The sequence below is a fragment of the Dryobates pubescens genome, chromosome 13, assembly GCF_014839835.1.
Source record: "Dryobates pubescens isolate bDryPub1 chromosome 13, bDryPub1.pri, whole genome shotgun sequence".
NCBI lineage: Eukaryota > Metazoa > Chordata > Aves > Piciformes > Picidae > Dryobates > Dryobates pubescens.
The window spans coordinates 17,045,306-17,072,419 of record NC_071624.1 but is presented as its reverse complement, the minus strand read 5'-3'; the positions used below and the strand labels follow the sequence as shown (position 1 = coordinate 17,072,419).

Sequence of the window (27,114 nt, the reverse complement as noted above, 5' to 3'; positions counted from 1 at the left end):
CACTGAAATGCTGGGGTTTGCTCGGCATTGTTGCCTGACCTTTAAATAGCCAGGTCTTACAGGAGTGTTGTATTGTAACCTTCTCTAGAAAATAGCACTGGGATAGAGAATGGCACCTTAAGAAACACTTCTCTCTGGCTGTGCTCCCCAAGTGGGTCCTAGAATAGAGGTCTCTCCAGCCTTAGCTTCATCGTGCCCTATGAAGGAAAAGCATCCTGGTAGGTTCTGTCTTTGGTTCCAGCACCACTGATGAAACAAAGTAAGTAGCGAGGCTTCAGTCAGCTGTGCAGATACAGAGTAAAATATAAAACCCTCTTCCAGCTTGCTTGACCAAGGACCTCTTTCAGTTGTGACTTCTAAGACATCATCTCAGCTGCCAGAGCTGGGGATGTGGAGTTCAGAGCAGCACTCTCATCTGCTGTGCTTACTTCTGCATGATTTCTTTCTTTGTTTCTTCACCTCCTCCCCTGCATTCTCTTAGATTTCTGCCACAGACAGCAAGAGCTCTTACATTGTACCCTGCTGCAAATGCAATGCTTTAATACCTCTGTATTTCAGTATCTGTATATCTTTGTTTTAAAAGAGATTTCCTGTTGAGATCTGGCTTGTTATTGAAAGTGTGTATTGCAGTCCTAGGCGAACACTGCAGATGGCTGCATATCTTAAATGCCTAACCTCCCCCCACGCACGCTTCTTGTTTCTGTTCAGTTTGGTGGCCAACTGCTCTCGCCTCAGTCTGAGCAATTGTTTGTGTTAAGACACTCTATAAAAGAAATTAATAGCTTGTATAATATATATATACACACACTTGATACCTTAACTGTGAAACGTGCGTCCTGGCTTCCTCGTGGACAGCAGTTTAAGGAAGGAAGGTGTCTGAAGCTGCCTACAGATTAATGCTTCCCTGGGAGGAGGGGGGTGGGGTTGCAGCCCCTTTCAGAAAATGGGGATTTTATCATCTCTTATGTTTTCTTGAGAAGAGTTTCCTTAGGGTTTATTTTAAGACAATTTCTCTGCTTACAATAAAGGGATCTGCGTACTTGAAATGTGTGATCTTGCCATTTAATCAGCAGTGGATCTGTTTGGCTTGTGTGGGAGATGGGCTTTTTTTTTTCCTTCCCCAGGCATAAATAGAACCAGAAATCTGTTCTGTCCACGTTTGATTTCTAAGCTTGGAGGAAGTGTCTGGGCATACACCTCTCTGATGCTGGGTGGTGAGGCAGCTAGCTGAGCAGCTGAGTTTTGACCATGGATTCAGATGCACAAAGTAAGTCACAGCTCAGGTTCTTCGTTAGCTGTCGTGGTTTGTGCAAAACTGCAACCAGAATGTAACTTGTCCTGACAGATGTGGTGTGTTAAAATCATCTCTTTGTGCTTTACCCAATTACAGATCTTACAGTGTCTCTCATACAGTATCTTAGTTGTATTGCTTAATCCGTCACAGCAGGTGGCTTCACAAGTGTATTGAGTATTACAGCTTAACATAAAAAAACCAGCCACTGAAGTGATTTTTTTTTTTCTTTAAAAGGCAGAGCTAATATCTCCAAAGAAGAAAATGCACAGTTGTTGTTGTTCTCTGTTTAGTATTTAATCCTACCCTTTAGTATCCCTAGAGACTATGCATATGAAAAGTTTTCAAGCGTCCTTTGGTCATAAATGCACAACTTGAACCTTATCCATAGAATTACAGAATGGTTTGGGTTGGGAGGGACCTTTAAAGGTCACCCAATCCACCCTTCCTGCAGTGAGCAGGGACATCTTCAATTAGAGCAGGTTGCTCAGAGCCCCAGACAACTTGACCTGGAATGGTTCCAGAAATGGGGCCTCAGCCACCTCTCTGGGCAACCTGGGCCAGTGTTTCACCACCCTCATTGTAAAAACTTTTTCCTGGTATCTAGTCTAAATCTCCCCTCTTTTCATTTCAAACCATCACCCTGTGTTCTGTCACAACAGGCCCTGCTAAAAGGTCTGTCCACAGCTTTCTTACAGGCTCCATACAGAAAGGCTGCAATAAAGTCTCTATGAAGTCTACAGGCTGAACAACCCCAACTCCCTGAGCTTGTCCTCGTAAAACTGACAAAGCTCTTCTCACACACTTAGCAGTTCAGTTAATAACTTTGTGTCTTTGTTAACCACCTCAACTGAAAGATCATTTTATTTTGTTTTAATGCTACGTGGCACTCTGCTTTCTATGCAATATTGTAAAGGATTTCTTTTTCTTTATTTTAGTTTGTCTCACTTTCCCCATTCCCTGTATGCAAATGGAAGAGGGATCAACCCCAGTGACTATTGCAGATGGCCTGCAAGGAATTCAAAGGGACATTGTGGAGAGGATGGGAGTTAGTTTGGTGGGGGTTTTTAGTAACATTTTTACTTCATGGTATTATTGTAAGTCTATGATTCTGAGTGTGTCCTGCTTGGTAGTATTTTAGAAATATATGAAATAAAAATTGTATGCTTCATAAGGAGCCATTTGGTTCCCCATATACATTACGTATCCCATTATTTATGACTGGTAGTAGTATTGTTGTTATTTTAGCCAAAAATGAAACACTATAGTCACTGTTAATTGAAAAGGAAAAAATTAGAATGTTTTTTAGAAGAGTAAAGGCAAAAATTCTCTGCAGGCTGCCACGGTGTTAAACCTAAGGTGTGGAAAGCAGGCAGTGGAGGTGCTATTTGTGAACTGCTTTTCCAGATGACCTTAAATGTTAATTTTCCGAGCTTTGGAAGAGCTTCAGCATTTCTTGAAATTTCATAGGCATTTACAACAAAAGACATGCTTCCTCGGCTCCCTCAGTGCAATTTACTGCATCTCACAATGGTCTAACTCAGATTTTAGTTGCACAGTGTCTTTGGAACAGCTTTTCACGGTCTGCAGCAGAAGTTGTAGGCAGAGTTAACATCTTTTTTTAGACAATCTTCTACCTCCAAACTTTGTCTAACGTTGCCTGATTGCTGTAGCTCTATAGCAACACCATCATTACAGCACAATAGTTACCAGCATTCACAACCTGAAATGGAAAATGTGCAGCAGAACTTGGGGGGAAAAAACCTCATTTTAAACAATGCCACCAAGTTCCTAAGCTTCCATCAGTAGGTCTAATAAAAGCTGTAATATCTGCCTACATATGCTGCTTGCCTTGCATCCAGCCATCTGTCCAGCTCTGCTGATACAGACCTTGCATTTTCTTCAGTAAATGTAAAGCAGAAATATGCCATAGTGCATTTCATTCACTGTTGTTTGGTGGTGCTTGTTTGTTTGTTCATTTTTGGGTGTTTGGTTGTTTTTTTTTAAAGATACTATTTTTATCAGACCCTAATTCCTGGAGGGTGGAGAAGAGAGGCATGTCCAGACTGTCTGGACAGTTTTATTACAGCTCTATGTCTTACAGGATCAGTTCCAACAACTGGTGGATATAGGAACCCTGTTTCACTCTGCAGTATTGTTGCTGCTTTTAAGCAAACCTTGTATCTGCTTAGTAAGTTGAGTTCCTAACAAACGCGGCTGCTTTTCCACAAAGCTTTTTGTTGTCCTACCCTCAGACATCGGGGGGTTGGCCTCTTATAGGAAGTGACAGCATAAGGAAAAATGGCCTCAAGTTGCATTTAGCCTGGATAGTAGAAAAGAAATTCTTCACCGAAAGAGTGGTTAAGTATTGCTTATGGAGTCCTCATCCCTGGAGGGATTTAAAAGCTATGTGGATGTCCTGGTGAGGGACGTGGTTTAGTGGTGCACTTGCCAGTGTTAAGTTAATGGTTGGACTCCGTGATCTTGGAGGTCTTTTCCAAACATAATGATTTTATGATTCTGTGATTTTATTGCAGAAGAACAAGTAATTACAATTCAGACAGACAACTGAGGTCACAGACAAATGCACTCCTGCGTGTTCTCCCTCATTTTTCTCAGTGTCCCTGCCCTGCGCCAAAGCAGTTTGCATTTTCCTGATAGCAATTGTACTCCAGCAACTGCTTTGCCTCATTGTTTGTTTAGCTGTAAATGGAGGAATAATACCAATATTTATAAGATCCTGCTGCAGCATCATTACACGAAGCAATCCCCTTTTCTGTCCATGGCTGGAAATGCTGCAGAAGCATTTGATGTAGCAGCCAGAGTGAGACGACGCTTGCACAGCGCTGTGTAATTTTGTTGCTGCAGGCTAAGGAACAGCATTTATGAGAAGCACCAGGGTACTGCTCCATGGTGCTGGAATTATTCAAACGTGTTTATAATGCTTCCCTGCTCAAGCAGAGCAGACAAGCCTAGATATTAAACTGCATATTGAAGCAGAATGACCAGTGTTTATTGAATGCTGTGTGTTGCTGAACTGGATCAAGCGCTGTTGGATGCAAGATGAACCAAGAGCAGTTTATGGTCCAGCCTCCCTAAAATTTCCTGAAATACACAGATCTTATTTATGGTGAATCTCAGGTAGAGAGGTGTCAGTCCTGATTATCCTTCAAGTATGTGGAATTCAACTAACATGTAGAGCCTTATGGATTTGTATCTGTATATTTCAGCTGTGGTACTGCTGCTCTGGAGGGGTTACCCAGATGAAGTCTGGTTTAACTTAGAAAGTAGGAGGGTAAATGTAAGTAAGGACAAATACCCTCCTCCTATGGTAGTTACTGAAGTAAATACTCCCTGAGGAAAGGCTGAGTCAATCTTTAGTGATTTAAAACATAAATATAAAAAAGAGAACCCAAATGAGGATGGAACAAGACCATATAGTAGATTATTAAAGGGGAAGGGGTGGTGGGGAGAGTGGATTGCATTTCTCCAATACTTGTGTTCCTCCCCACTATTAAATCTTGGTTCCAGTTTTTGGGAAGCTTTTATCTCTGCTTTGGCCCATATGGAATGGAGGGATTTATGCCTTCCCTTCCTTCTCTGTTCTCTTTAGCCTGTGAAAAATTATGTTTTTCTATAGGCATTCTATGAAATGTCTGTTTCAAGCAGCTGCAAGAAAGAGCAGACTTGATTTCAAGTAATTTGGAGGTTTACATCCCTCAACCAAATTAAGGCTTTTTTTGGGTACCCCTTTGTAGGAAAGCTGCCTGCCCGAGGGTGCTGCAATATGGCAACAGTAAAACAATGATCCTTGTTACAGCACCTTCAGCTGAACATAAAAATTGAGGTCGTGCTCTATTTCAGTTTTATTTACCTTCATCTGTTCCTGAATTCTTTAATAATAGAAAAGTCAATTGGTTTTCTTTAGGCTTAAAAAATAAATAAATAACATACAACCATTATTGTGTTTGCCCCCAGAGAGTTGTCATTAAAAGCCCAGGCACTGCTATTAATACAGCATTCTAAACCCTAATCTACTACTTAAGCTGTCAGCAATTTTATTTGCAATAAAAAGCACCATGGGTCCCAAAGATTGCACTTGCTGGTGTGCAAATATGGAGTAGGATAGCTCCTACTTACAGACGTGATAGCAACAAGGACAAAACCTGCATGCAAAATAATCCCAGATCATGCCTTGCCCAGACAAAACTCGGAGGAAATGTTGTAAGATGCCGTTGGTAGATACTGTATCTGATGTGCTGGTTTAAAAGTGAGTTGCAAGGTGACTGGTGAAGCAGCTTTGCAGTTGTTCTCAAGGGCCTGTCCATCGGTAAACCCTGGAGGAAATCTGAGTGTAATGGAGGTGTGGTCAAGGATTAAAGCGCATCGAGCCCCTCGGTTGATCAGCTGCTCAGCAGTGAGGCGGGTTTTGTTTGCTAATCCTACTGCCGTGGCGTTAGGGGATGACACGGAAGGGAGCACGCTCGCTGTGGCCAGTGCTAAGCAGTGCCGGGTGGTTGTACAACTGCCCCATTTTTGTGTGCTATGCTTTTATGATCACGTTACATAAACCCACGTAACTGTACAGGAGGAAAGGCAGCGGCAAATTGGATTGTGCCTTAGTCTCAGCTGAAGCGCTGTTACAAAGAAGGTGTAAACCAAAAAAGCTTTAGGCTCCTTGCAAGCAGAAGAAACTTACAGTACATAAACTGATTGCCCAAGGTCTAAGTAGTCCTTGAAGAGCATCTTCAGCTTCCAGCAGCAAGCCTGAAACAGGAGAAGCCCTTCAAGTGAACTCTCCACAGAACTGATGGCACTGCTTCCCAGGCAGGCTCTGTGACCATCTTTGACATCTTTTCCTTCACTTTGGTATGTCCTCGGTACTGCTGCCAAACAATGAGCCTGCCACTGAAGGAGAGATGTGTGAAACCTTCTTTTGGGGACAGACAACATCATGCTCGTTCACCTCCCAGTATCTCACTCTCTCCTAGTAGTGGGCATGTCCAAGCAGGGCCCACCTTGCACGGGGAACCTCACTGGGACATGCGGGAGTGTCATGGCTCAGGGCCCGTCAGTGAGGGTAATTGAAGGACTCTCGCAAAGGGACAGTCACTGAGTGTCGTTGAGGGACCATCACTGAGGGGCACTCCAAACGCGGGAAGGTCATTGAGGGATCCTCGCTGAGAGACAGTCAGTGACGGACAGTCAGTGTCTCTGACGGACAGTTAATGAGTGCCTCTTGCTGCTGCGGACCTCTCGCTGCTGGCCGCCGCGCTTCAGGGCAGCAGACCGCCTGACAGCTCCCAGACAGCGCCGGGGCCTGCTCCCCCCTTCTCTTCTGCTCTCCCGTCTTGGCTGCCGCCAGCGCTCCTGCTCAGCTCCTTCTGCCTTTCTGCCATAGCTGCCCTCATCTCCTTCCCCCAGCCCGCCTCCGGGCCCTCAGCGCGAAGCCGCCTCCAAGTACCGGCGCCACCCGGGCGCTCCCCGCCGTCTCTCCCCACGTCCTTAACGGCGGGGACAGCGGCAGGGTGGCCTGGGGCTGGGTTTGACCGGGGAGGCGGCGGGAGGACGAGCAGAAAAACCACTTTTTCCTTCCCATTTTCCCATGGGTTTTTATCCCCCACCCCCTTTTCCTGTCGGGGGGAGAGCTGGGCTGGGGGAGGGTTTCCCGGCGCTGAAGCGGCGGCGGGCGGGGGAGGGGCGGCCGCTCCCGCCGCTGCCCCAGACAGTGGGGCGGGGCTGCGGCGGCGGCGCGCGCCGCCGGCGGGTTCGTGCCCGCGCGCCGCCGCCGCCGCCGTCTCCGTGGCTGTCTCCGGCCGCCGCCGTCTCCGCAGTGAGGTCACGGGTGGGCGGTGCGTACGCGGCGGCTGTTCCGCTCCTCGGGCTGCCGAAGCCCCCGCGGCGTCGGGTGAGGTGCTGGAGGGAGTTAGTTACCGGGGGACTTACCGGTTCGTGAGGGGGAGGGGGCGCGGCCGGCCCCACAGTGGGGGATGGGACGGGAGCGCCGGGAGGTGGGGGGGAATGGGGCTGAACAGGGGGAGGGGCGCGCCAGCCCCGGGGGGAGGGTGGGAGCGGCGGCGGACTGGGGGAAGGGGGGTGCGGGCAGCCGTAGGGCGGGGGTGGCGGCGGCGGGGAGAGGGGGACGAGAAGGGACTGAGGCGGCGGAGCGCCTCGGGTAGGGCGGGCTGCGTTCCCAGGGAGCCGGACAGGGCGGAGGGACGGGACCGGCGACGGCGGGCACGGGAGGGGGCGGGGGCGAGCCTGCCCGGAGCGGTGCCGGCGGGGCTGAGGTGAGTCACGGTGCAGGAGGGAGGAGGGAGTGGGTGCGAGCGGCGGGATGCGGCTTCCCGGGCCCTTCCGGGAAGAGGGTGCGGGGGCTTGGTGCCGCTTCTCGGGCGGAGGGGATGGAGGAAAGCTTCGTCCTCCCGGGGTGTGCACGCCGTGGGAGAGCCGCGCCGGCCCCCCTCCTCCTGCCTGCCCGCCCGCGGCTCGCCGGGCGGCGAATGCAGCGCTTCGGGAGCTGTCTGCTGCTGCTGCCAGCTTCCCCCATCTGCCAGGGCTTGTCATGGGGCTTACGGCTTTGCAGGAGAGCTCTCTGCGCGCTGGCGTTTCGTAATTAATTGAGAAATGTAGCAAACTCACGTTCTGGGGTGGCTTATGGCTGGTCTCTTTCTGTTTTCACAGGTTATCTGGAGAGACCTCCAGAACTCTGTGTTAGCGCAAGGCATGAGTCTAGCCGATGACCTGGACCTTACCTCTGTTGCTAATAACTCGGGGTGGGAAAATTCTTACACACACCAGTGACATCTGTCCGAAAGGTGACTCTCGGGGTACGTTTGGGTTTTTTTGCTGGTGAGCGGGCTTCGAGCCCTTAATTTGGGCATTTATTTGTGAACTGCCATAGTAACTCTGCCTATGGTGGTGAAGTCACAGAAGTTGGCAGCGCAATAAAGCAAGCCTTTAAGATTGTGTTTGATCTCCGAGAACTGAAAGCACTGAATCAAATTTTCATACAACTTAAACTCTGCCTTGGATCAGTTGCATGAAGAACAGTGTTCTTTACACTGAGACCATTTTTGCTGTTTTAATATTTAAATAGAGACTTACTTGAACAGACAATCTATTTTTTAAAGGTAAAGCAAGATCATCAAGGATGGACACTCTGCCTCTTTTTTTTTTTTACTCAATTGCTGTATTATGTTAAATGGTAGGGTATGAAGAAAAGCCTTTTGTATACCTACTGGTTTTTATACTAGAAAGTTGAACAAACAACTAAAAGAAAAACTGCTGCAACCTCTCCAGTAATTTTATGGTATTACTCGCAAAATGGTTTGCAGATTTTACTATTGGAGGCTTGAAGAAGTAACATTGTACTGAAAAGAGTGCAAATCTTGGTGTACCTGAGGTAACCAGGGTCACTTGAAATTGTTTTGGGTGGGTTTTTTTTGCATGAACAAGCAAAAAAATGCACATTCAAGACTGACTTAATGTGCGTCAAACGGCCACACTTAATTAACATTTCTGGTGTTTAGCAATGGAGAGCCCACAGATTAATTTTCCCCTGGGTCTAGTTTCGGACCAAAAAAGGAGCGGGATCGAAGAAGATGGGAGCCCACCGTTAAAAAAAGCAATGACAGAAATGCATGTGAATAGCAAAGTACGAGTTGTAATAAACAAATTGCCAGCAATTAAGAAGGAAAACTTGGATGAATATGATGAAACTCCTGCAGAGGCTGATGGGGAAACTGCCAAGCCAAACAGCGCTTCGCTATCTGAGCCTTTGAATTTAAATCCAGGTTTGAAACACACGTTGGCACAGTTCCACCTGAGCAGCCAGAGTTCACTGGGTGGACCAGCAGCTTTTTCAGCTCGTTATTCCCAGGAAAGTATGTCACCCACTGTCTTCTTGCCTCTTCCATCGCCACAAATACTCTCTGGCCCGCTGCTCATTCCTCCGGACAGCTCCACAGAACTCACCCAGACTATACTGGAGGGGGAATCGATCTCCTGTTTTAAAGTGGGAGGAGAAAAAAGACTTTGCCTGCCTCAAGTGTTGAATTCGGTTCTCCGAGACTTTTCATTGCAACAGATCAACACAGTGTGTGATGAACTGTATATTTACTGCTCAAGGTGCACTTCTGACCAGCTTCATATTCTGAAGGTGTTGGGCATTCTTCCATTTAACGCTCCGTCCTGTGGTCTGATTACACTGACTGATGCTCAGAGACTATGCAATGCTTTACTACGTCCTCGCACTTTTCCTCAGAACGGCAGTTTCCTCCCTGGTAAGAACACCTTGGCCCAATTGAAAGAGACTGGCAGTGCCTTTGAAGTAGAGCATGAATGCCTGGGCAAGTGCCAGGGGTTGTTTGCACCTCAGTTCTACCTTGCACCGGATGACCCCTGTATCCAGTGTTTAGAGTGCTACGGGATGTTCTCCCCCCAGACGTTTGTGATGCATTCACACAGATCCCCGGACAAGAGGACCTGCCACTGGGGGTTTGAATCAGCCAAGTGGCACTGCTACCTGCATATTAACCAAAAATACTTGGGAACATCAGAGGAGCGGGAACTGAAGCATCTCTTGGAGGAAATGAAGGAGAAGTTTAGCGAGAAAAATCAGAAAAGAACTAGGTCCAAAGTAAGTTCACCTACTCTTGTAAAACTCTCAGGTCTGTGCTCACACATAAATCCTTGTTTGGCAAGGGCATTGCTTGCCTTTTGTAAATGGCAATGCTTGTCAAATCAAGCCTAAGTTGAATTTGTGAGAGAGTTTCACCATGGAAAGGTATTTCTCATTTAAAAGGTGCAGTAATCTCTTTCCTCTTTGGGCTGCAAGTAGCTCCATTCAAGCTGGTTTGGCTTTGTTGGTTCTTGTTCTGTTCTGAGGTATGCAGTCTCTGGAAAATTCAGAGCTATTGTTGAAATTTTCATTCTCCTCTTTGACCTTTCAGGATGTTTTTATGCAGTGTGTGTTGCAGCAGCTGAGCAAAGCAGAAAGGAGCTTGAAAATCAAGTATTACAAATTAATTCTTCATCTGTTAGTTTTACTCCAGCGTACTCATGTGTAGGGGGATGGCCACCTGCCTTGCTGACCACCCATCGTATGACTTTGCTTGTAGGGTAATGGTGCCTTGATAACTGGCTGCTCAGAAGCCCCAAGTCAGCTTGTTCAGCAACTGCTTTCTGTTTAAGCCAGTTGTATAGAGAAATATGCCAAGAAGAGAGGGGGTTTTAAGCAGCCCAAGTAATGAGCTGTAGGCCGGTATCTTGACAATGGTTAATAATAGCTGTTGGATTTTTTCCTAAAATACTGCTGCAAGTCTGCACTGTCCTTCAAAAATACAGAGCTTATTCTTCCCTTAGAGAGCTTCTACTTTAAATAATAAGCATCAGATAAATGCTGAACATCATAGATGTTTTCGTGTTATGAATGTAGATTCTGGGGGTATAATTTAAACACAAGCAGTTTTAAAACGGTCTCTGTCCCATGACTGTGTTTATTTTCAGTGTGTTTGGCATTTCTGTGTCTGTTTGATGGCTTGCTGGTTTGATTATAGATCCATTTTGCCTGTGGTGGATTTCAAACTAGCAGCAAAAGCATTCCAGATGGTTGAGCACCAAAAGGTTTGCTGTAGGTTGATACCTTTCAGTATAAACTTCTGAAGAGTACGTATTGCAGAAGGGCTTACTGTCCTAGCAGGTTATTTGTACAGTTGTGCCAGTCTGTAGTAAGGGATTTTAGCAGACATTTTCCATAGAAGTCTGCAGTATGACTGCTTTTTTTCCACATGCTGAATTACTTGAAGATGCAGGTAAATTCATGGCAAGGAGACTGCTTTTCATCAGACAAAGGCTTGGCAATCTTTATCCTGGCAATGCCAGTGCAGGTGATAAACCATTGGTGGATGCATCAGTGGAAATAGTCTTCCATATTCATACCTAAAAATACTGCTTCCCTTTTCACAGTAGCAGACTTCAGACCACAAGGTCTTTCAGTTTCATGTGTACAGATGAAAAAAACCCAGCTGAAATTAGCAGTAACAGTGCAAATGAAATAGAAAAACTTTCTGGAGTCTTCTGTTGCAGAGCTGTGGAGTTCTGTCTTACAGAGCAGCAGATGAAATCACAGTGAGAGCGCAACTGAACACTTGAACAAAGATAAAATGGTGGGGGAGGGTTCTTTTTCCTTTTTTTCCCCCCCTTGTCTCATGGATATTCATCTGGGGAATACAAAAGACTGGAAGAGTTTAATGGGGGAGTGTGGGAGCACAGCTTGTTTCCTTGTCCTTGAGAAGCTTGGACTGCTTCAGTTGTTTTTGCCTCATTTCTGTGGTGTGAGAGACATGGAGGTGATTCCCTTATCTTATGCTCCTAGGGAAATCTATTTGCAGGTTGCTGTCCTGTCACCTTCTTGCCACCTTTGCTGAGTCAGTCCTCAGAAGTGCAGATGCATCTTTAAGGTTATCTTGGAGGACCCAGCAAGAACAGTTGCCCTTGGCTAGGTCTTTGTCCATCCAGTAATAATAAATCACTAATTAAATCCCATAGTCTTTGGAGCATCCTGGAGCCTGTGCCTTGCCTTTCTCTGTAGCATTTCACTCTGAGTTTATTCACCTCACAGTGCAAATACACTTTTGCTTTCTGTATTTTCAGAGCAGACAGGGCAGTCACAAGGTTAATTCCTTTCTGTTCCCTGTGCTGATAAGAGAGCTATAAGCTGTGTGTTTGACTGTCACCGAGTTTCTCATTTTCTGTGGAGTTCTAGACTGCAGTGTAACATCCACCTGCTCTTCATGGAGCAGCTGTCACTAAGTCTCTGCTGATCCCTGCGCTGTCAGATCCTCCTTCCCTTTGACTTTGCGACAGTTTCTGATAAGCCCTCTGCACTAAAACTTTGTCTTGTTTCTCAGACCAGTTCCTTGAGTTTATCACTGCCTTTGGGGATAAGCTTGCAGTGAGAAGAGTTAACATAGCTTCTGAGTGTTTTCACAAATCCCATTCCCTGCTAAAACTACTGCCTTAATGATTAGGCTGAAGCCACTACTTACCTTCTGTTCTTTTTCCTTAAAGGACAGTTTTGTACAACCAGCTTTACAAGAAAAATAAGATGTTTTTCATGTAGCCCTTCCAAGCAGTTTAGCTGGAAGTCACTCAATTCAATGTGGATATGTTGTTTTTATAGAATCATTTAAGAGCATTTAGACTAAACAGATTTATCAGGTAATGAAATACATATATATGGAATTAGATGCTTTTTTATCTCTATCAAACTAGATGATGAGGAAGGAATTGTGTTAGAAGAAGGCTTTGTGTCTGTTTACAATAACCTTTCATATTCTTTCCTAAGTAAAGATTCAATAGCAAGTTATGTCATAATTTATGTGCAAAATTCACACTCATGGGTAGACACTGCAGTTGGTTTCCATTTGAAGTATATGAGACTGTGAAAATCTGACCCTATCACTGACAGATAATTTCACCTGTCAATATATAAGCATTGAAATGGAAGTCCTAAAACATGGGCACAATGTGATTCAGAAGTGAGAATTGGATTACTGTGTAGTAGCTGTAATCTAAGTAGAATAATGTATGTACATTATTGAAATTATTAGAGTCATCTGAATAGGTAGAAGAAAAACCTTGGCAAGTGTCAGGATGAGGCTGCTTTTCTGGAGATTATTTGCTGTATTTCAAATCCTTATTATTTAAATGCTTGATTATGAATTTACTCTTCTGGAGCTTAGCTTCCTTCCACCCTCCCTCCTTTCTTTCTCTATTGGCACTGCAGGGGTGGAGTTAAATTTCAGTTTCACTCTTAGAGCTGAATTTAGTGTGCTGAAAGTTTTTACCAGAGTGCTGTAGATGAGATTTGGTCTCTCTCATCATGCAGTGGCATTTGGTTCTGCAGACCTTGGTGCAAGCCACACGTGTAATTGACTTGCTCTCTCCTATGCCAGAGATGAAGTTCTGTGACAGTTTATTTGGGGGTGTATAAATATAAACTTTTCTGATGTGTATCTTGTACACAAGACACTGTGAAGATGTTAGAAAGCTAGAAGAAGCTTTTGGTGCAATAGGATTTTTTTTTTCCCTTTTGTTTTAACTTCATAGGTTTGTGGGGTTTTGTGGCATTGAGCAGCTTTCCATAGGTACTGAGTCTGTTTGGAATGGTGGTGGCTTTATTCCTAGCAGCCTGTGTGGTTCTGTACTCTGAATTTGTGGCTACAGTGTTAGTAACACACCAAAGCTCTGGCTGCTGCTGAACTGTGTGTGGGCAGTGTCAGTGCTTTCTGTTTTGTGCTCAGCCCCTGCAGTGAGCAGCCTGGGGGTTGGCAAGAGACTGGCAGGGTCCAAAGGGAGACTCTGCAACATAATGCCATACTCAGCAACAGAAGTTGGGATAGAAGGAGAAGAATGGGAGGGTTGGCATCTAAGGTAGACATCATTCAAAGACTGGCTGGGCATCAGTGTGCCTGTGGGTGGTAATGAGCAATATCCTTTGCTTCACTTGGTTTTTGTTGGTTTGTTGTTCCCCCCCCCCCCCCCTGCTTCCTTCACCTATTAAACTATTTTTGTCTTGGCATAGGAACTTTCTTGCCTTTGTCCTCATCCCACAAGTGGGGGTGGTAAGGGAGCAGCTGCATGGGTGCTCAGCTGCTGGCTTGGGTCAACCCACTACACCTTTCCCCAAAACCTGCTTCCCAAGGCTATTTAAATGCAATGAAATTAAGAAACAATTTCTTAGCTGTGAGTCTTGTTTCAATCCATAACAAGTCACTGCTCACTTGAAATGAGTAGTAACTCTGCAGTGGAGCAGGAAGTATCACCAGTAAGTGACTAAAGTGATATCTTGAGAGAAACAGAAGAAGAATTGCCATCCAAGTACAAAATGCACAGGGGTTTTTGTAGGATGATGTATTCTGGTTGTATTTGGTACTGCACAGGGGATGGAGTTGTCGTGTCACTGCAGCAGCTCTGCCTGCTTCTGTAATAAAAAATTGTGACAGCTGAAGAAATTGTGTCTCTGCAACCCCAGGAATTGTTCCATTTTATTCACAGGTTTTATTTTGTAATAAAGTATCTGGCAGGTGCTTACTGTGATGTGGGTACTTTATTGCAAAAGGCTCCTACAACCTTTTGGGAGTTTCTGGGGTTTTTTTTTGTTTCTCCCAAACATTTTTAGCATGCCTCTGGCGGAGGTCTGGAAACTCAGCAGAGCTTTTATATAGGCTTGTAAAGAGATTTGCTTTTAATTTCCTTTCTACTTTGTCTGGTGTGTATGTAGAAATGGTGTAAATACCATTCCCCTAAGGAGAGTAAATAACATGTACACCTCTGCCAGTTACCCATTCCTTTTCTTTTCTTCAGGCAGATTCACAGCAGCAGAGCCTGGAATTACCACAGTGGTATCCAGTTATAAAGCAAGAAGCAGAAACTGATCCTCAACCACCCTCCTTTTTCCATCCCAGGTAAATTAATTTCCTGTGTAGGACCATAACAAGTGCTGGTATGTATAGATGTTTACATGGGTTTTGGTTATTTAAGGATAATTTAAACTGAAATTAACTAAATAAATGAAATTTGCAGCCCTAAATTGTTGGAAGAGCTCTAAGGGATCAGGCAGGAATAGTTGAACCCTAGCTCTGTATACATTTCATAGTGTAAATACTGATGAACTTCTTAGGAGTGGGGTTTGGTTCAGACTCCAGCTGTGATCTGAGAGTGTTCTTCAGTAGGCAATACAATTGAAATGTCCATTTCCCTTTTCACAATAGAAATGACAGAAGGTAGATGCATGTAGAAAGCTGCTCGGGGCTGATTTATCATGAATGCAACTTAATTTCTTTTCAGGAAAAGCCTTGTAAAAGGTGTTTGAAGGCTTTCTTCCCCACTGGAACAGTGGCTGCAGCTGAATTTTCTGTTGATGTTTCCTGGTTTAGAAACCAAGTGCATTTCCTTAGCACAGTACAGTTTGTCATCTGCATCAACAAGGGGAACGTTTTTTTTTCTTGACCTATCTCTTACCCTCATCCTCCTGTGGTTATACATTTACCATATATGGGTGAGATCAGAACAACACACATGCAGCAAACTACTTCCCATGCAAACATGAATAGTGGAACTTCTGTGGTGGTCCCTCAGTTTGCTGTTTCTGTTGGTGTCTTCCTTCAGAACTTGGAGAAGGGAGTGTGGAAGATAGTGATGTGAAGATAGCAGTGTCCAGCGTTGTGACACTCGGTATCCTGACACTCTTTTCCCCTCTCTGCAAGGCAAAAGCTGAGCGAATAGTGTAGGGCAGTACAGAAGGATGCTCCCAGGAGTCCAAGAGCTGTGAAAATCCAAATGAGCGTGGTGAGACATTAGAACGGGTTGCCCAGGGTAGAAGCCCCATCCCTGGAGGGTTTTAAGGCCAGGCTGGATGTGGCTCTGAGCAGCCTGCTGTAGTGTGAAGTGTCCCTGCCCATGGCAGGGGGGTTGGAACTGGATGATCCTTGAGGTCCCTTCCAATGCTGACAATTCTGTAATGCTATGATTCTGTGAGTTGCTCAGCATATGTGGGAAAGAAGGTCCAGCAGTGGTCTCAAGCATGCTCCAGCACTGTCAGTGTACAGCTCTGCTGTTTGAAGAGTAAGAGGCTCATTCCCACTACGCTGATCACTTCCCCCCTCCTCCATTGCTAATATAAGGATTATGAAAATGCTAGAGAGTCTGGATTCCAATGGCAGTCTCATTTCACTCTTTGCATTTAAATGAGGACTTCATGTGATTTTCTGTATGATTATTTTAATCAGCCATGTTTGGGAAATCCTCTTGTTTGATAGCCTCAAAACCTTATCTAGATAATCTACTCAGGAAAGATTAAGTGGATCATTAGGGTTTCCTTCTGCCTAGGAAAAATTTGCAAAGGACATGCTTGGTTTTCTTGAAAGCTTTTACAGTTTGAAATCATGTTAAATTAAACTTGCTGCTCTCTCTCATTTATTATGCCTTACCTTTCATTCTTCATTTTGCTCTTCTCCTGCTGCAGCTACTACCTTTATATGTGCGATAAAGTGGTGGCCCCAAATGTATCTCTTGCATCACAGTACAAGGACGTTGCAAAACCAGCAGTCAGAGCTTCAGAAGTAGCTAAATCCTCACCTGGACATTCAGAGAAGAAGCTCAGTAGTGGAAAGCACAAAAAAGCTGCCTCTTATCCAGAACTGTCCCTTGAAGAACAGGAAAAAATTGACTTGAAAACTGGTGTGGAGCAGCATAAACGTTTAGGTGAGTGGGGAAAATTGTGTTGGGTTTTTATACCATGTAATAGGCACAAATCCAGGCTGGGTGCAGAGTGCATTGAGAGTAGCTCTGAAAAAGAGACCTAGGGGTATTGATTGAAGAGAAGCTCAACAGGAGCCAGCAGTGCACTCATGCAGCCCAGAATGAAAATCATAGCCCAGGCTGCATCAAGAGGACTGTGGCTAGCAGGTTAAGAGAGGGGATTTTACTCTGCTCTCGTGAGACCCTCACATTGAATGCTGCATCCAGTTCTGGTGTCCCCATCATAAGCAGGACACAGAGCTGTTAGAGCAAGTCCAGAGGAGAGCCAGAAGGATGATCCAAGGGCTGGAACACCTCTGCTACGAAGACAGACTGAGGGAGCTGGGGTTGTTCAGCCTAGAGAAGAGAAGATTCTGGGGGGACCTTGTAGCTGCCTTTCAATAACTGAAGGTGTCCTACAGGAAGTCTGGAGAGGGACTTTCCATAAGAGTGTCTAGCGATAGGACAGGGGGGAATGGTTTGAAGCTAAGGGAGAGTAGGTTTAGACTGGATCTTAGGAAGAATTTCTTCAGTATGAGTCTGGTGGGACTCTGGAATAGGTTGTGGATGGCTTCTCCCTGGGCATATTCAAGGCCAGGCTGGATGAGGCCTTGAGCAGCTGAGCCTAGTTGAGAGGCATCCCTGCCCAGAGGAGGTTGGAGTAGATGATCTCTAAGGTCCCTTTCACCTTAAGCCATTCTATGGTTCTGTGATGATTTTGAAAGCTCAACACCCAGCTAGCATTTCGCCATGTCAGCTTACCAAAAATCCTTCTGACCTTTTCATAATCTTCAGGGATTTTTTTCCCCCTTATTTTTCACTCTGGAAGCTTGATTTTCTGTGACTATTATGCAGTGCTTTGCTGTTCTCTGTAGATCCAGTCGTGTCAACTCGTTCTGCAAGAGGTGGGAAGTCTGAGCGTGCTGCTTCCAGAGTCACTAGAGACTCCAGCCATGTGGAAGTAGGCAGTGATGTGCGAACCTTGTCCCCCACTCTCATGAAAGACATCAGCTGTGAAGATGACAAGGGAAAGATCATGGAAGAAGTAATGAAAACCTACATCAAACAGCAAGAGAAACTGAATACTATTTTGCGGAGGAAACAGCAGCTGCAAATGGTACGGTGCCAGCCTGAGTGCTTTTCCCTTCAGACACCAGAAAACTGATGGTAGCTTGTTGGGTCTGGAATCAATATCACAGATTACAGTCATTTAGAAACACTAAAACACACAGATAATTTTTCCCTCAGCTTGAATCCAGACACTAAATCTTTAATATTCATTGTGCTCATTAGATTGGAGCATAATTGGAGTCTTTTCAGTTTGCGACTACTGTGTTCCAGCAGCACCTTCTTTTGTTTCCTGGAAATAAATTAAAATGACTTCTTTCACTTCAAAATGTTTTCCAAATGCTTAAGTAGTTTGACAAATGCAGTTGTAATTTCTCTAAAATCTCTCAGTTTTCAGGGGTTTAAAGATGCAGACTTCCTAGCAATTTCTAGTATTTTAGGAGTGGTCTCATCACTGCCCTTACATAAAAAAAGAAAGTGAGCTTCCTGTTTCTGTTGGGTAAACCCTTGTTTGTAGGGGGATCTTAATAGTCTTGTTTAATAAGGGATGACTTTAGGAGCTGGTGGTCACTTGTGATTTTTGGACTAGGGGGAATGGAATGAAGCTGGAGGTGGGGAGATTCAGGCTGGACATGAGGAGGAAGTTCTTCACCATGAGAGTGGTGAAGCCCTGGAATGGGTTGTCCAGGGAGGTGGTTGAGGCCCTGTCCCTGGAGGTGTTTAAGCCCAGGCTGGATGAGGCTCTGGCCAGCCTGATCTAGTGTGAGGTGTCCCTGCCCATGGCAGTGGGGTTGGAACTAGATGATCCTTGTGGTCCCTTCCAACCCTGACTGATACTATGAAACTATTTCACTTTTCTGAAGTAAGCTAAACACTGTCTTTGCTTCTTACAGTCTTAGACCAGACATAGCAGTTTGTTTAACGTTAAGCTTAGAATCACTGGGCTCAGATAGGGCCCTGGAGCTGCAACTTTTAAGTTGTTCTGCTGTTGAAGGTGAAGATGGTAGATAAGGATAAAAAAAAGACTGAAAATGTAAGTGGAAAAAAACCAGAGACATTAATCCTGTTTTCTGCTGATGCACTTCTTGCATCTTAAAAGTACATTTTAGCAAATAAATGCTTCTGCTTTCTGAGGTTCACAGCTGGAAGCTGTGAATGTTTCTGGAAGCTCCAGGTACTTGGGAGTATAAATAATTTCTTAAAAATTAAATGCTTGCACCTAATTCCAACCTGTCATTGTGAAGTAGGTAAATACCATTATCAGGATGCTGTTATCAGCAGATAAATGTGCTCCTTTTGACCTCATGGTTTCCAAGTACACATTTAAACTCAGGTTTTTACTATTCTGGTCTGAGCACCAAGGTGTATGCTCTTGTGTTGTTGTTGGTTGTTTTTGTTTTTATAGGAAGTGGAGATGTTAAGCAATTCCAAAGCTATGAAGGAACTAACTGAAGAGCAGCAGAACTTACAAAAAGAACTTGAATGTCTGCAAACGGAGCACGCTCAAAGGATGGAAGAGTTTTATTTTGAGCAGAGAGACTTGGAGAAGAAACTGGACCAAGTGATGAAGCAAAAGTGTAGCTGTGACTCCAATTTGGAAAAAGACAAAGAAGCTGAATATGCAGCACAGGTGAGAAGGGAAAGCTCCTTTTAAAGCAAACCATATTTAGTCTGTCAGGAAATGGTGAAGCTATTGCTCAAGCCACCTTCAGGTTTCATCTTCTCTGTGTGTTCTGATAGGACAGATGAAGACCAGCATAAGTCACAGGGACAGCAGTATTTATTTCCCTGTTCCTTGACTGACACTGAGGTAGAATGCAACTCACAGAAACATACTATTGATAAAGTACTAATCTTTAAAGTCTCTTACAGGCTTATTTAAAGCAAATCACACTTTAAATCTATATAGGCTTGCCTGTGTTATAGTATTAAACGTTCTTATTTTAGAGAAATAAACTACTCATCTTTTTATTCCTTTTTCTGTTACGAATATTTCCAAAGCTCTCAACCACGTTTTTTGTCAGATTAGTAGCACATCTTTCTGCTCCTTGGTGGTAGGCTCTGATGAGACCCCTTTCTGTGCTCTATCAAAGTATTTGCTCAGGAGTTCTGTTGGAAATGAAAATGTTTTTATCTCTCCTTCCCCTCTTGGGTTCATATGCCAAAACCTATAGAGGTGGCTTGCTGTTTTTTTTCCTTTTCTTTCTATTTCTTTCAATTCCTTTTTTTTAACTTCTTTATGCTGGAGGTTATTTGTGTCATTCCAATGGGAGAAATGTAGTTAATGACAAAGGGAGCCTTGGAATGCCCCTTTTCAAAATCAGTTGCAGTTATGGCTAAATTTATAGTGGTGTGTCACAGAAAACCAGTCCTCACAGGTTTCTTTAAAGTAAACAAAATCTAAACTTAAGCTCTGTAAAGCTTTGTGGTCGTTTGCTCATAGCTGTGTGTATTTCCTGTTCTTGCTGTCTCCAACTAACAAACAGGCAGTACTTGAGAGACAGGCTTTGGTGTTTTTAGGGAGTAGGGCAGAGACCAGCATCATAAATCCTTCTCATGAATTTAATTTCATGACATCCCACTCCACAGATTCCTAGCCTTTGCTGCCAGAAATAATCCTCTCTGACTAAGGCCTGATTTACTAAACATCTGGTACAAGCCCTGTTACTGCAAGTAACAACATGCTCTGTTTTATTAAGATAATCATGTATAGCATGTTTTATATGGCTTGTGCAGCTTACCTTCCTTAGAGGGTAAAAAGCATAGATTGTTCCCCAAGGAGCCTGCTTGGTTGCTTCTTTTGAAGTTAGATTTTGAAAACTGAATAAATACCTTCCTCACATGAAGGTTTTACTCTGTCATTACCTGTGTGGTAGAGCTATATACAACATATAATTTGAACATTTTTCTCCCTTTATCACATCTTAGAACAGATTTTTGGACCCTAGGTTGTAAGCAGAAGTACCCTTGTTTAAACAAAGGTCCTGGCAACAGGTAACTTCCCCAAGCTGTGTGTACAGCATTTTGAAGAACCCTGAGTCTGAGGTCTTCTTGAAGCAGTTGCCCAGGTGCTGCCCTTTCTCTCTCAGAACAGTGGGCTGGAGGGGGAAAACCTCTTTGTACCTTAAACAAAATTAATAATTTGGGATTTGCAACATGCTTAAATGTCTGTTGTTCTTTCTAGGCCTGTCTGAAGATGCACTGAGAGTCTTCTCCCCCTTTTTGACTCCTTAATTAAATTGTCTAGTTTAATTGTTTCTCTATCCTGTCAATCACAGGGTAGGGCAGTATAGCCAGGACTGGAACCTCTCCCTGGAGCTGGAAATCAGGACTCAACCTGACACCTGCTTACATAGTGTGTGCTGCAACATGGAGGCAGTGATGTCTTCCATGGAATCATAGAATACTTTAGGTTGGGGAGGGACCTTTAAAAGTCATCTAATCCAACTCCCCTGCAGTAAGCAGGGACATCTTCAACTAGAGAGATTGCTTAGTGCCCCAAACAAGCTGACTTGAATGTTTCCAGGGTTGGAACCCTGGAACTCTCTCATCCAACTCTCTGGGCAACCTGGGCCAATGTTTAACCACCCTTCTTTCTAGCTGAGTCTCCTTGCTTTTAGTTTAAAACCATCACCCTTTGTCCTGTCCTGGCAGGCCCTGCTAAAATCATTGTCCTCATCTTTCCAATAGGCCCCCAGGTCTCTCAGGAGCCTTTTCTCCGGGCTGAACAACCTCAACTCTCTCAGTCTGTCCTCAGAGCAGAGAAGTTCCAGCCCTCTAATCATTTTTGTGGACTGTGGACCCACTCCAACAGGTTCATGTCTTTCCTGTACTGAGAGCTCCAGAGCAGGTGTCAGTACTCTGTAAGCACCAGTTCACCTACCAAAGTAGTGGAGTCTTGCAAAGGAGTGGAGACTTGCATTAATAGCCTGTTGATGTCTAAGAACTACTTAAATATTCCTGGCTATACAAAGAACCATTTAAATATTTCTGATTATTTCAGTGGAGATGAAAGTCCAGGGAATGTTGCTTCTCTAAAATCATCACAGCAGTTCCTTTGCCCTGTACAGTGTATAGCACCTGCCCAACAGTTTGTGATCCTGTACACTCCTGCTTGTTTTGTTCTCATCAGCTGTCTCCCTCATTTGCAGTGAGATGTATGCTCACTGATGATTTAGATGAGCTAGATACCTCTCATTATAAAGGCAGATTAATTTTTTAGATTCAGTGAGGTCCTTTTCTAAGAAATCATTCCTTAAATCAGTGGTAGAGAAGGAAACTGGTTTCCAGTCTCCTCCCTGTTTGAACTACAGGTAGTATACCTATATGCATTTTAACAGCATTTTTTTCAGACTTGAAAAATTCATCAGATGTGTCCAGATCTCACTATAAAGAAGTTTTGATGACACAAGTTTGAATTTTGCTGGTTTAGTTTCTGTGTTTAAACACAAAATAGTACAGAAAAAAAAAATAGAGTGGACTCACATTTATATTGAGCACACATATACACACACACAAATGCACAGCTGGTTACATTCAAGATTTTCTGAATGCCATTTCTGGTAGTTCTTTTTCATTTATATCAAAGAGTATCAGAAAACAGTGGTGTTGGGTTGGTTTGTTCTACAAATGCATTCAGTCTTTGAAATAAAGAAGTAATATTGTGTCAGGTAAGAGAAATGAACCTGGGAAATGAAAAAGTGCCATTTATTTGTGAAGCAAATCTGATGCAGACATCACCACATTGCCTTTCATTATTGACAAGGTCTGCTGTGACAGGTGAATTATCTACACTATAGATGCATTTAAAAATGAGACTTCCCCATGTTTTAATTTAGTATGATGTTTGTGCACCTTTGCCTGTTGAGGTCCTTTGCCGACGTTGAATTGGGTAGCTGCAGAATTCTTGACAGTAGAAGGTGAGCTGATAAATGCTGGTGAACTGAAATACTTCTGTCTGATGGTGGTATCAGTGATGTCTTGAAGGGAATAGTTGACATTTCCAAATAAAGCTTGCTAAAATGTGCTCTGTTTTACAGCTGGCAGAATTGAGACAGCGATTGGATCACGCAGAGGCTGATAGACAAGAGCTTCAGGATGAACTGAGGCAAGAACGAGAGGCAAGGGAAAAGCTAGAGATGATAATAAAGGAATTGAAGCTACAGATCTTGAAGTCATCAAAAAATGGGAAAGGGAAATAGGAAGTGGAAGAGGAAGCAAGACTGCGTCCTTCAAACAGGGTGTTTTGGTTTTTAATGAATTGTGAGCAGTTTCTGTGTGATCAGAAGAAGTCTTCTCTACAGATTTCTATTTCCCAGCCAAGCCCAGATGAAGATACACAGAAATATAAATAGCTAGAGATAGATAGGTAAACATTTTTAGATTTTCCTAACCAATGAAAATCTGCAGTTCTTTGTACTGGTGTTTTTCTCAAACAATGAAAAATAAGATTTAGAGTGACCAGTTTCTGTCTAATGCAGTCTTGAGGACTCTCTACCTTTTGACACTGTCTGTTAAAATACATGTGGTGACCTTTATTTTGCTCTCAATTGCACATCCAGTTATAAAAGTACATTAAAAGCATTCTGGATTCTTCAAGGTCAAAAGTAGCTTGGGTGTCAGAGAGAATTAGGTGTTCTCAAGCTGGGGAATGCAAAGGCAGCTTTTCATCTATAAGGTAATACTCCAGATCACCACAGTGATAGATGATTGATCGTCAGAAGTGATTTACCGGCGTGAGTTTTTGCCCATAATTTCATCATGTGAAGTCAAGCTGATCTTCCCAGTATTTTTAACAGCTCATTATCAGTCTAAAAGAGTTTTTAGAGCCAGCATTTAGCTTGCTTTGCTGGAAGAAGAAAACATTTAAGGGTGGGATGGGGGTTTTTTTGTTTTGTAAATTAAATCGACAACTCTAATGGAATTTTGGAAGTGAAAAACCAATTCACAGATTTGTTTTGGTTTTGTCTTTATTCTATATAGTAGGTATGAAAGAAATGCTAAGAAACAGGGCTTAAAGGGGGGCTTTTCCTTCTGGAAACCAAGAAAGCTTGGCTTAACTGGTTTTCAGTTACAAATGCTTTCAAGAAAAACAGTATTTATTGAAAAACATATATTAGTTTCTTTAGTACCCTAAGCCTCCACGCTTTGAGCTTCTTGCCAACTTGTGATTGTTTTTCTTTCCTTTACATAGAACAGGCCTTAACTGACATTGTGCTAATAGCTTAAAAAATAATCAAACCCTGAGATATGGCACTTTGCAAATCATTTTGGTAGTCTCTGTTTCCTGAGTGGCATGGTAATGTTACCATGAGTTAAGAAATACAGCATGTTTGTTAAGCTATAACATTTGAAAATGTGTGATTGTACAGAATTGCTGTTTTATGTATATATGATGTTTTGAGTGCTTCAGAAGTCTGGTTCCTAGTGGATTAACTGCATGGTTACAAAGTTGGATGAAGAAACACTTTTTGCACTTCTCTCCAAAAGGTTTGATGCAGCTGGCAGATGTTAGCTGGTGATGTCAGTGACTAGGAATATTTTAGTAGTTCTAGTATTTCGCTGCATAATTTTAACCTGCCCTTTAGCTTCTGGTTTTGAGGTACTTAGGTTTATATTTCTCTTAGTAATTCAGTTAGTTTGGGATTAAACCACTAGTAAAAGTCTACTTTAATTACTGTTTTTTCCTAAACTAGTACAACTGAAAACTGTTGAGTCCTTTTTTGTTGTTGTTCTCCTTTTAGTGGTGAAACAGGGCTGACTAGCACAGAGAAAGATAAAATTGCACATAAGCTTTTAAACTGTATGAGAAATGAGGTGGTAAATTAAATGGAATCATGGGTTGATTCTGTTCTAGCTGTGTACAGTTTTGTTTATGAACTCTGTGTTGTGTTTACACTGACGATGAAAGCAGGTTAGATGGGGGGGAAAACAAAACATTTTCTTCGTCAGTGTTGATTGGAAAAGACCCAGATGACATTTTCCCCTTCAACTCCTATTCCCAAAATTTTTGCTTTGAAAAAGCAAATGAAAAGGAAGAAGCCTGTCTTTGCAGCATGGGTTGGGAGGAAAGGTGCTGGCTAAAAATTACTCTGGTTGTGTAGGCACCACTTGCTTTAAAAACACAACCAAGTGTTCTATTGTAACAACCACCAGAAGTATGGCAATAGGGAAAGTAGGCAGGAATGGTGATCAGAGTATGGTTGTTAGGGAATGGATCTTGGATTAATCCAAGTTGATTGACAGAACCTATGTTGGCTTAGCTAGGTGGGCCAGTAAAAAAAAAAAACAAAACATCCTGGGAAACTGAAAGTTTCATCCAGATATTACTAAAGGATCAAAAGAGAACATTTCTAGTTGCTTTTCAGCATCAGTGTTTTGAACCAGACTCCTTTGGTTGTCGGTATAGATAAGGCCATACAGACTTCTTTGATACAACTGCAGTAACTGATTTGCCACAGTATTTAGAGCTTAACTGATGAATGTATGGAATCCTGATGGGATTATTGTACCAGAGTACTGTATGTTCTGTTTCCATTCGGCTCTTGTCTGTCTTATGACTTCTGCTCACATTTCCTCTTTTGCCACTGGCTGATCTTCGGCAGTGAAGTACTGGTAGAGCCCAGGTTCCTGTGCCTCAGCCAGCACTTCAGCCACCTCAACCAGCTGTTAACTAGCTTTTACAATGCTGCTGGCCATAGCCTGTACTAATATTTTCACTGCTGCAAGAACTCCAGCAGCTCCATGAAGTTGTAGCAATTCCAGCTGCAGATAAGGCCTCTTAATCGTTTTAAAACATCTGTCTGAAAAAAACAAACCCAACCTGATAGAACATTTATTAAAATGACTTTAAAAGTAGCTTTGTAAATATTCCATTTAGTTAATCTAAAGTTAGAATTGCATTTTAAATTATTGTAACCCTCTTAAAATCCTTACCTGTTACTTTCAGGCTCTTAACATGATTTTCATATGTGTAGACTTAATTTTATACTGATTTTAAGTAATAATGTATACATAAATGTGCCATAGATTTTTGTGTGCTCACAGTCTTTGAGAGAGAGTTTTTTAGTAAACTGTAAATAGCACTGTATAAGTTCTAGAACAAATATATGTTGGCCTTTTTTCCCCCACTACCTTATACTAGCTACAATGGTTTATTATACAGCCTACTGTAGGAACTTGGAATGCACACTTAGGGGCTCTCACTTAAGTGCACACTTAATGGTAGAAACTAACTCTGTCATTAGGTCCTCACGTTTAGTCACAGCATGCTCATTTTATGTAGTGGTATTATTATTTGCTGATCTTTCAGGCAGGAAGTAATTTTCCCAGGTAGTTGTGATCCTGTAGGGGGGGGAGGAAATAAATCCTGACATTACCCATAATTTTGGAAGTTGCATTATTAAACACCCAGACCAAGCTCAGAGTTGCCTAGTGCACCTTCTGGAACAAAGTTAAGCAGGATGCAAGGTGGATATTTTATTTTCTTCTGTTATTATTATTTTTTTAAAGAGACCTTCCACATGCTTTATGTACTCAAGAAGAAAATAGAAGAGAGGTGAAATTAGAGAGTCAAACTCTTGTAATTTTGGCAGTCTGAAAGCTGCCTCTTTCCAGTATAGCCCTAGACGAAAGAGATGTTAATCTAAATCTCCAAACTTAAACCGAGTCTGTTGTTTAGTTTTTGTAAAGCATATGTTTAGTTTCAGTAGATAGAGAAATGTAGGTAATGTTTCACCTTCTTAAAACTGATTTTATTCTATATTTAATATATTGATAGTTTAGCTGTAAAATCATTTGTATATAGTAAAGGCATAATGCAGTTAGTGAAGTAGGAAAAGCTGAGTGGGAACATAAAGCTACTGGTGGCCTGATGGGGGGGGGGGAAAGGGGGGGAAGACCAAAAAGAAAAAGTCTTGGCCCATATTTTAGAAGTCACAATGTTTTATTCATACCTTCTTGGTTTATACTGGGGGAGGGGATAGCTAGAATGTGTTATGAAATTTTGGGAAAACTTTTCCTAGCATTAGTCATGAAGTTGGCCTTGAAATGCTCTCACGGTCAGCTTCCTAGAATTCACTTGTTTGTAGAGTATATATTTTGATTGTCAGTAAAGAGAAACAACTTTGTATTTTTTCTGCACTTAATTCATGTAATTAGTCCACACAACAGAGTTTTCTATGAAAGTGAAGTCGACAGAAGATGCAATGACACCTACCTGTTCATCTGTGCTTGCAATATTTCGCTGACTTCATTCGAGCTGGCAGTGGAAAGCTGCAAATTTCAGTTTTCTCTTTTGCTCATTGCATTGGTAGAATGACTTCCACCTTGTGGAATTTTCCTTCTTGCACATTCCTGTTTCAAGAAGACATCCATTTTACACGATTGTTGGTTGTTTGGGGTTTTTTTTGATGGCACAGCCATTTTGTAGCCTGTCTCCACTCCTTTAG

At 43.0% G+C, this 27,114-nt stretch overlaps 1 protein-coding gene across 1 annotated transcript; it reads left to right on the top strand.

Moving 5' to 3' along the window:
• Positions 1-7,068: 7,068 nt before the first annotated feature.
• SKIL (SKI like proto-oncogene) lies at positions 7,069-23,536 on the top strand. The gene is made up of 8 exons (XM_054166381.1): positions 7,069-7,199; positions 7,976-8,121; positions 8,824-9,932; positions 14,663-14,763; positions 16,323-16,561; positions 17,473-17,714; positions 19,071-19,295; positions 22,705-23,536. Exons 2-8 carry the CDS (start codon positions 8,031-8,033, stop codon positions 22,864-22,866), a joined length of 2,169 nt encoding a protein of 722 aa, XP_054022356.1. The 5' UTR covers positions 7,069-7,199; positions 7,976-8,030; the 3' UTR covers positions 22,867-23,536.
• The last annotated feature ends 3,578 nt before the right edge of the window (positions 23,537-27,114 follow it).

Bases quoted from the DNA above. Each gene is read 5' to 3' on its own strand.
- SKIL (XM_054166381.1), top strand. From the start codon at position 8,031: ATGACCTGGACCTTACCTCTGTTGCTAATAACTCGGGGTGGGAAAATT. The intron at 8,122-8,823 runs GTACGTTTGGGT...TCTGGTGTTTAG, and splicing joins TCCGAAAGGTGACTCTCGGG to CAATGGAGAGCCCACAGATT. The intron at 16,562-17,472 runs GTGAGTGGGGAA...TGTTCTCTGTAG, and splicing joins GGAGCAGCATAAACGTTTAG to ATCCAGTCGTGTCAACTCGT.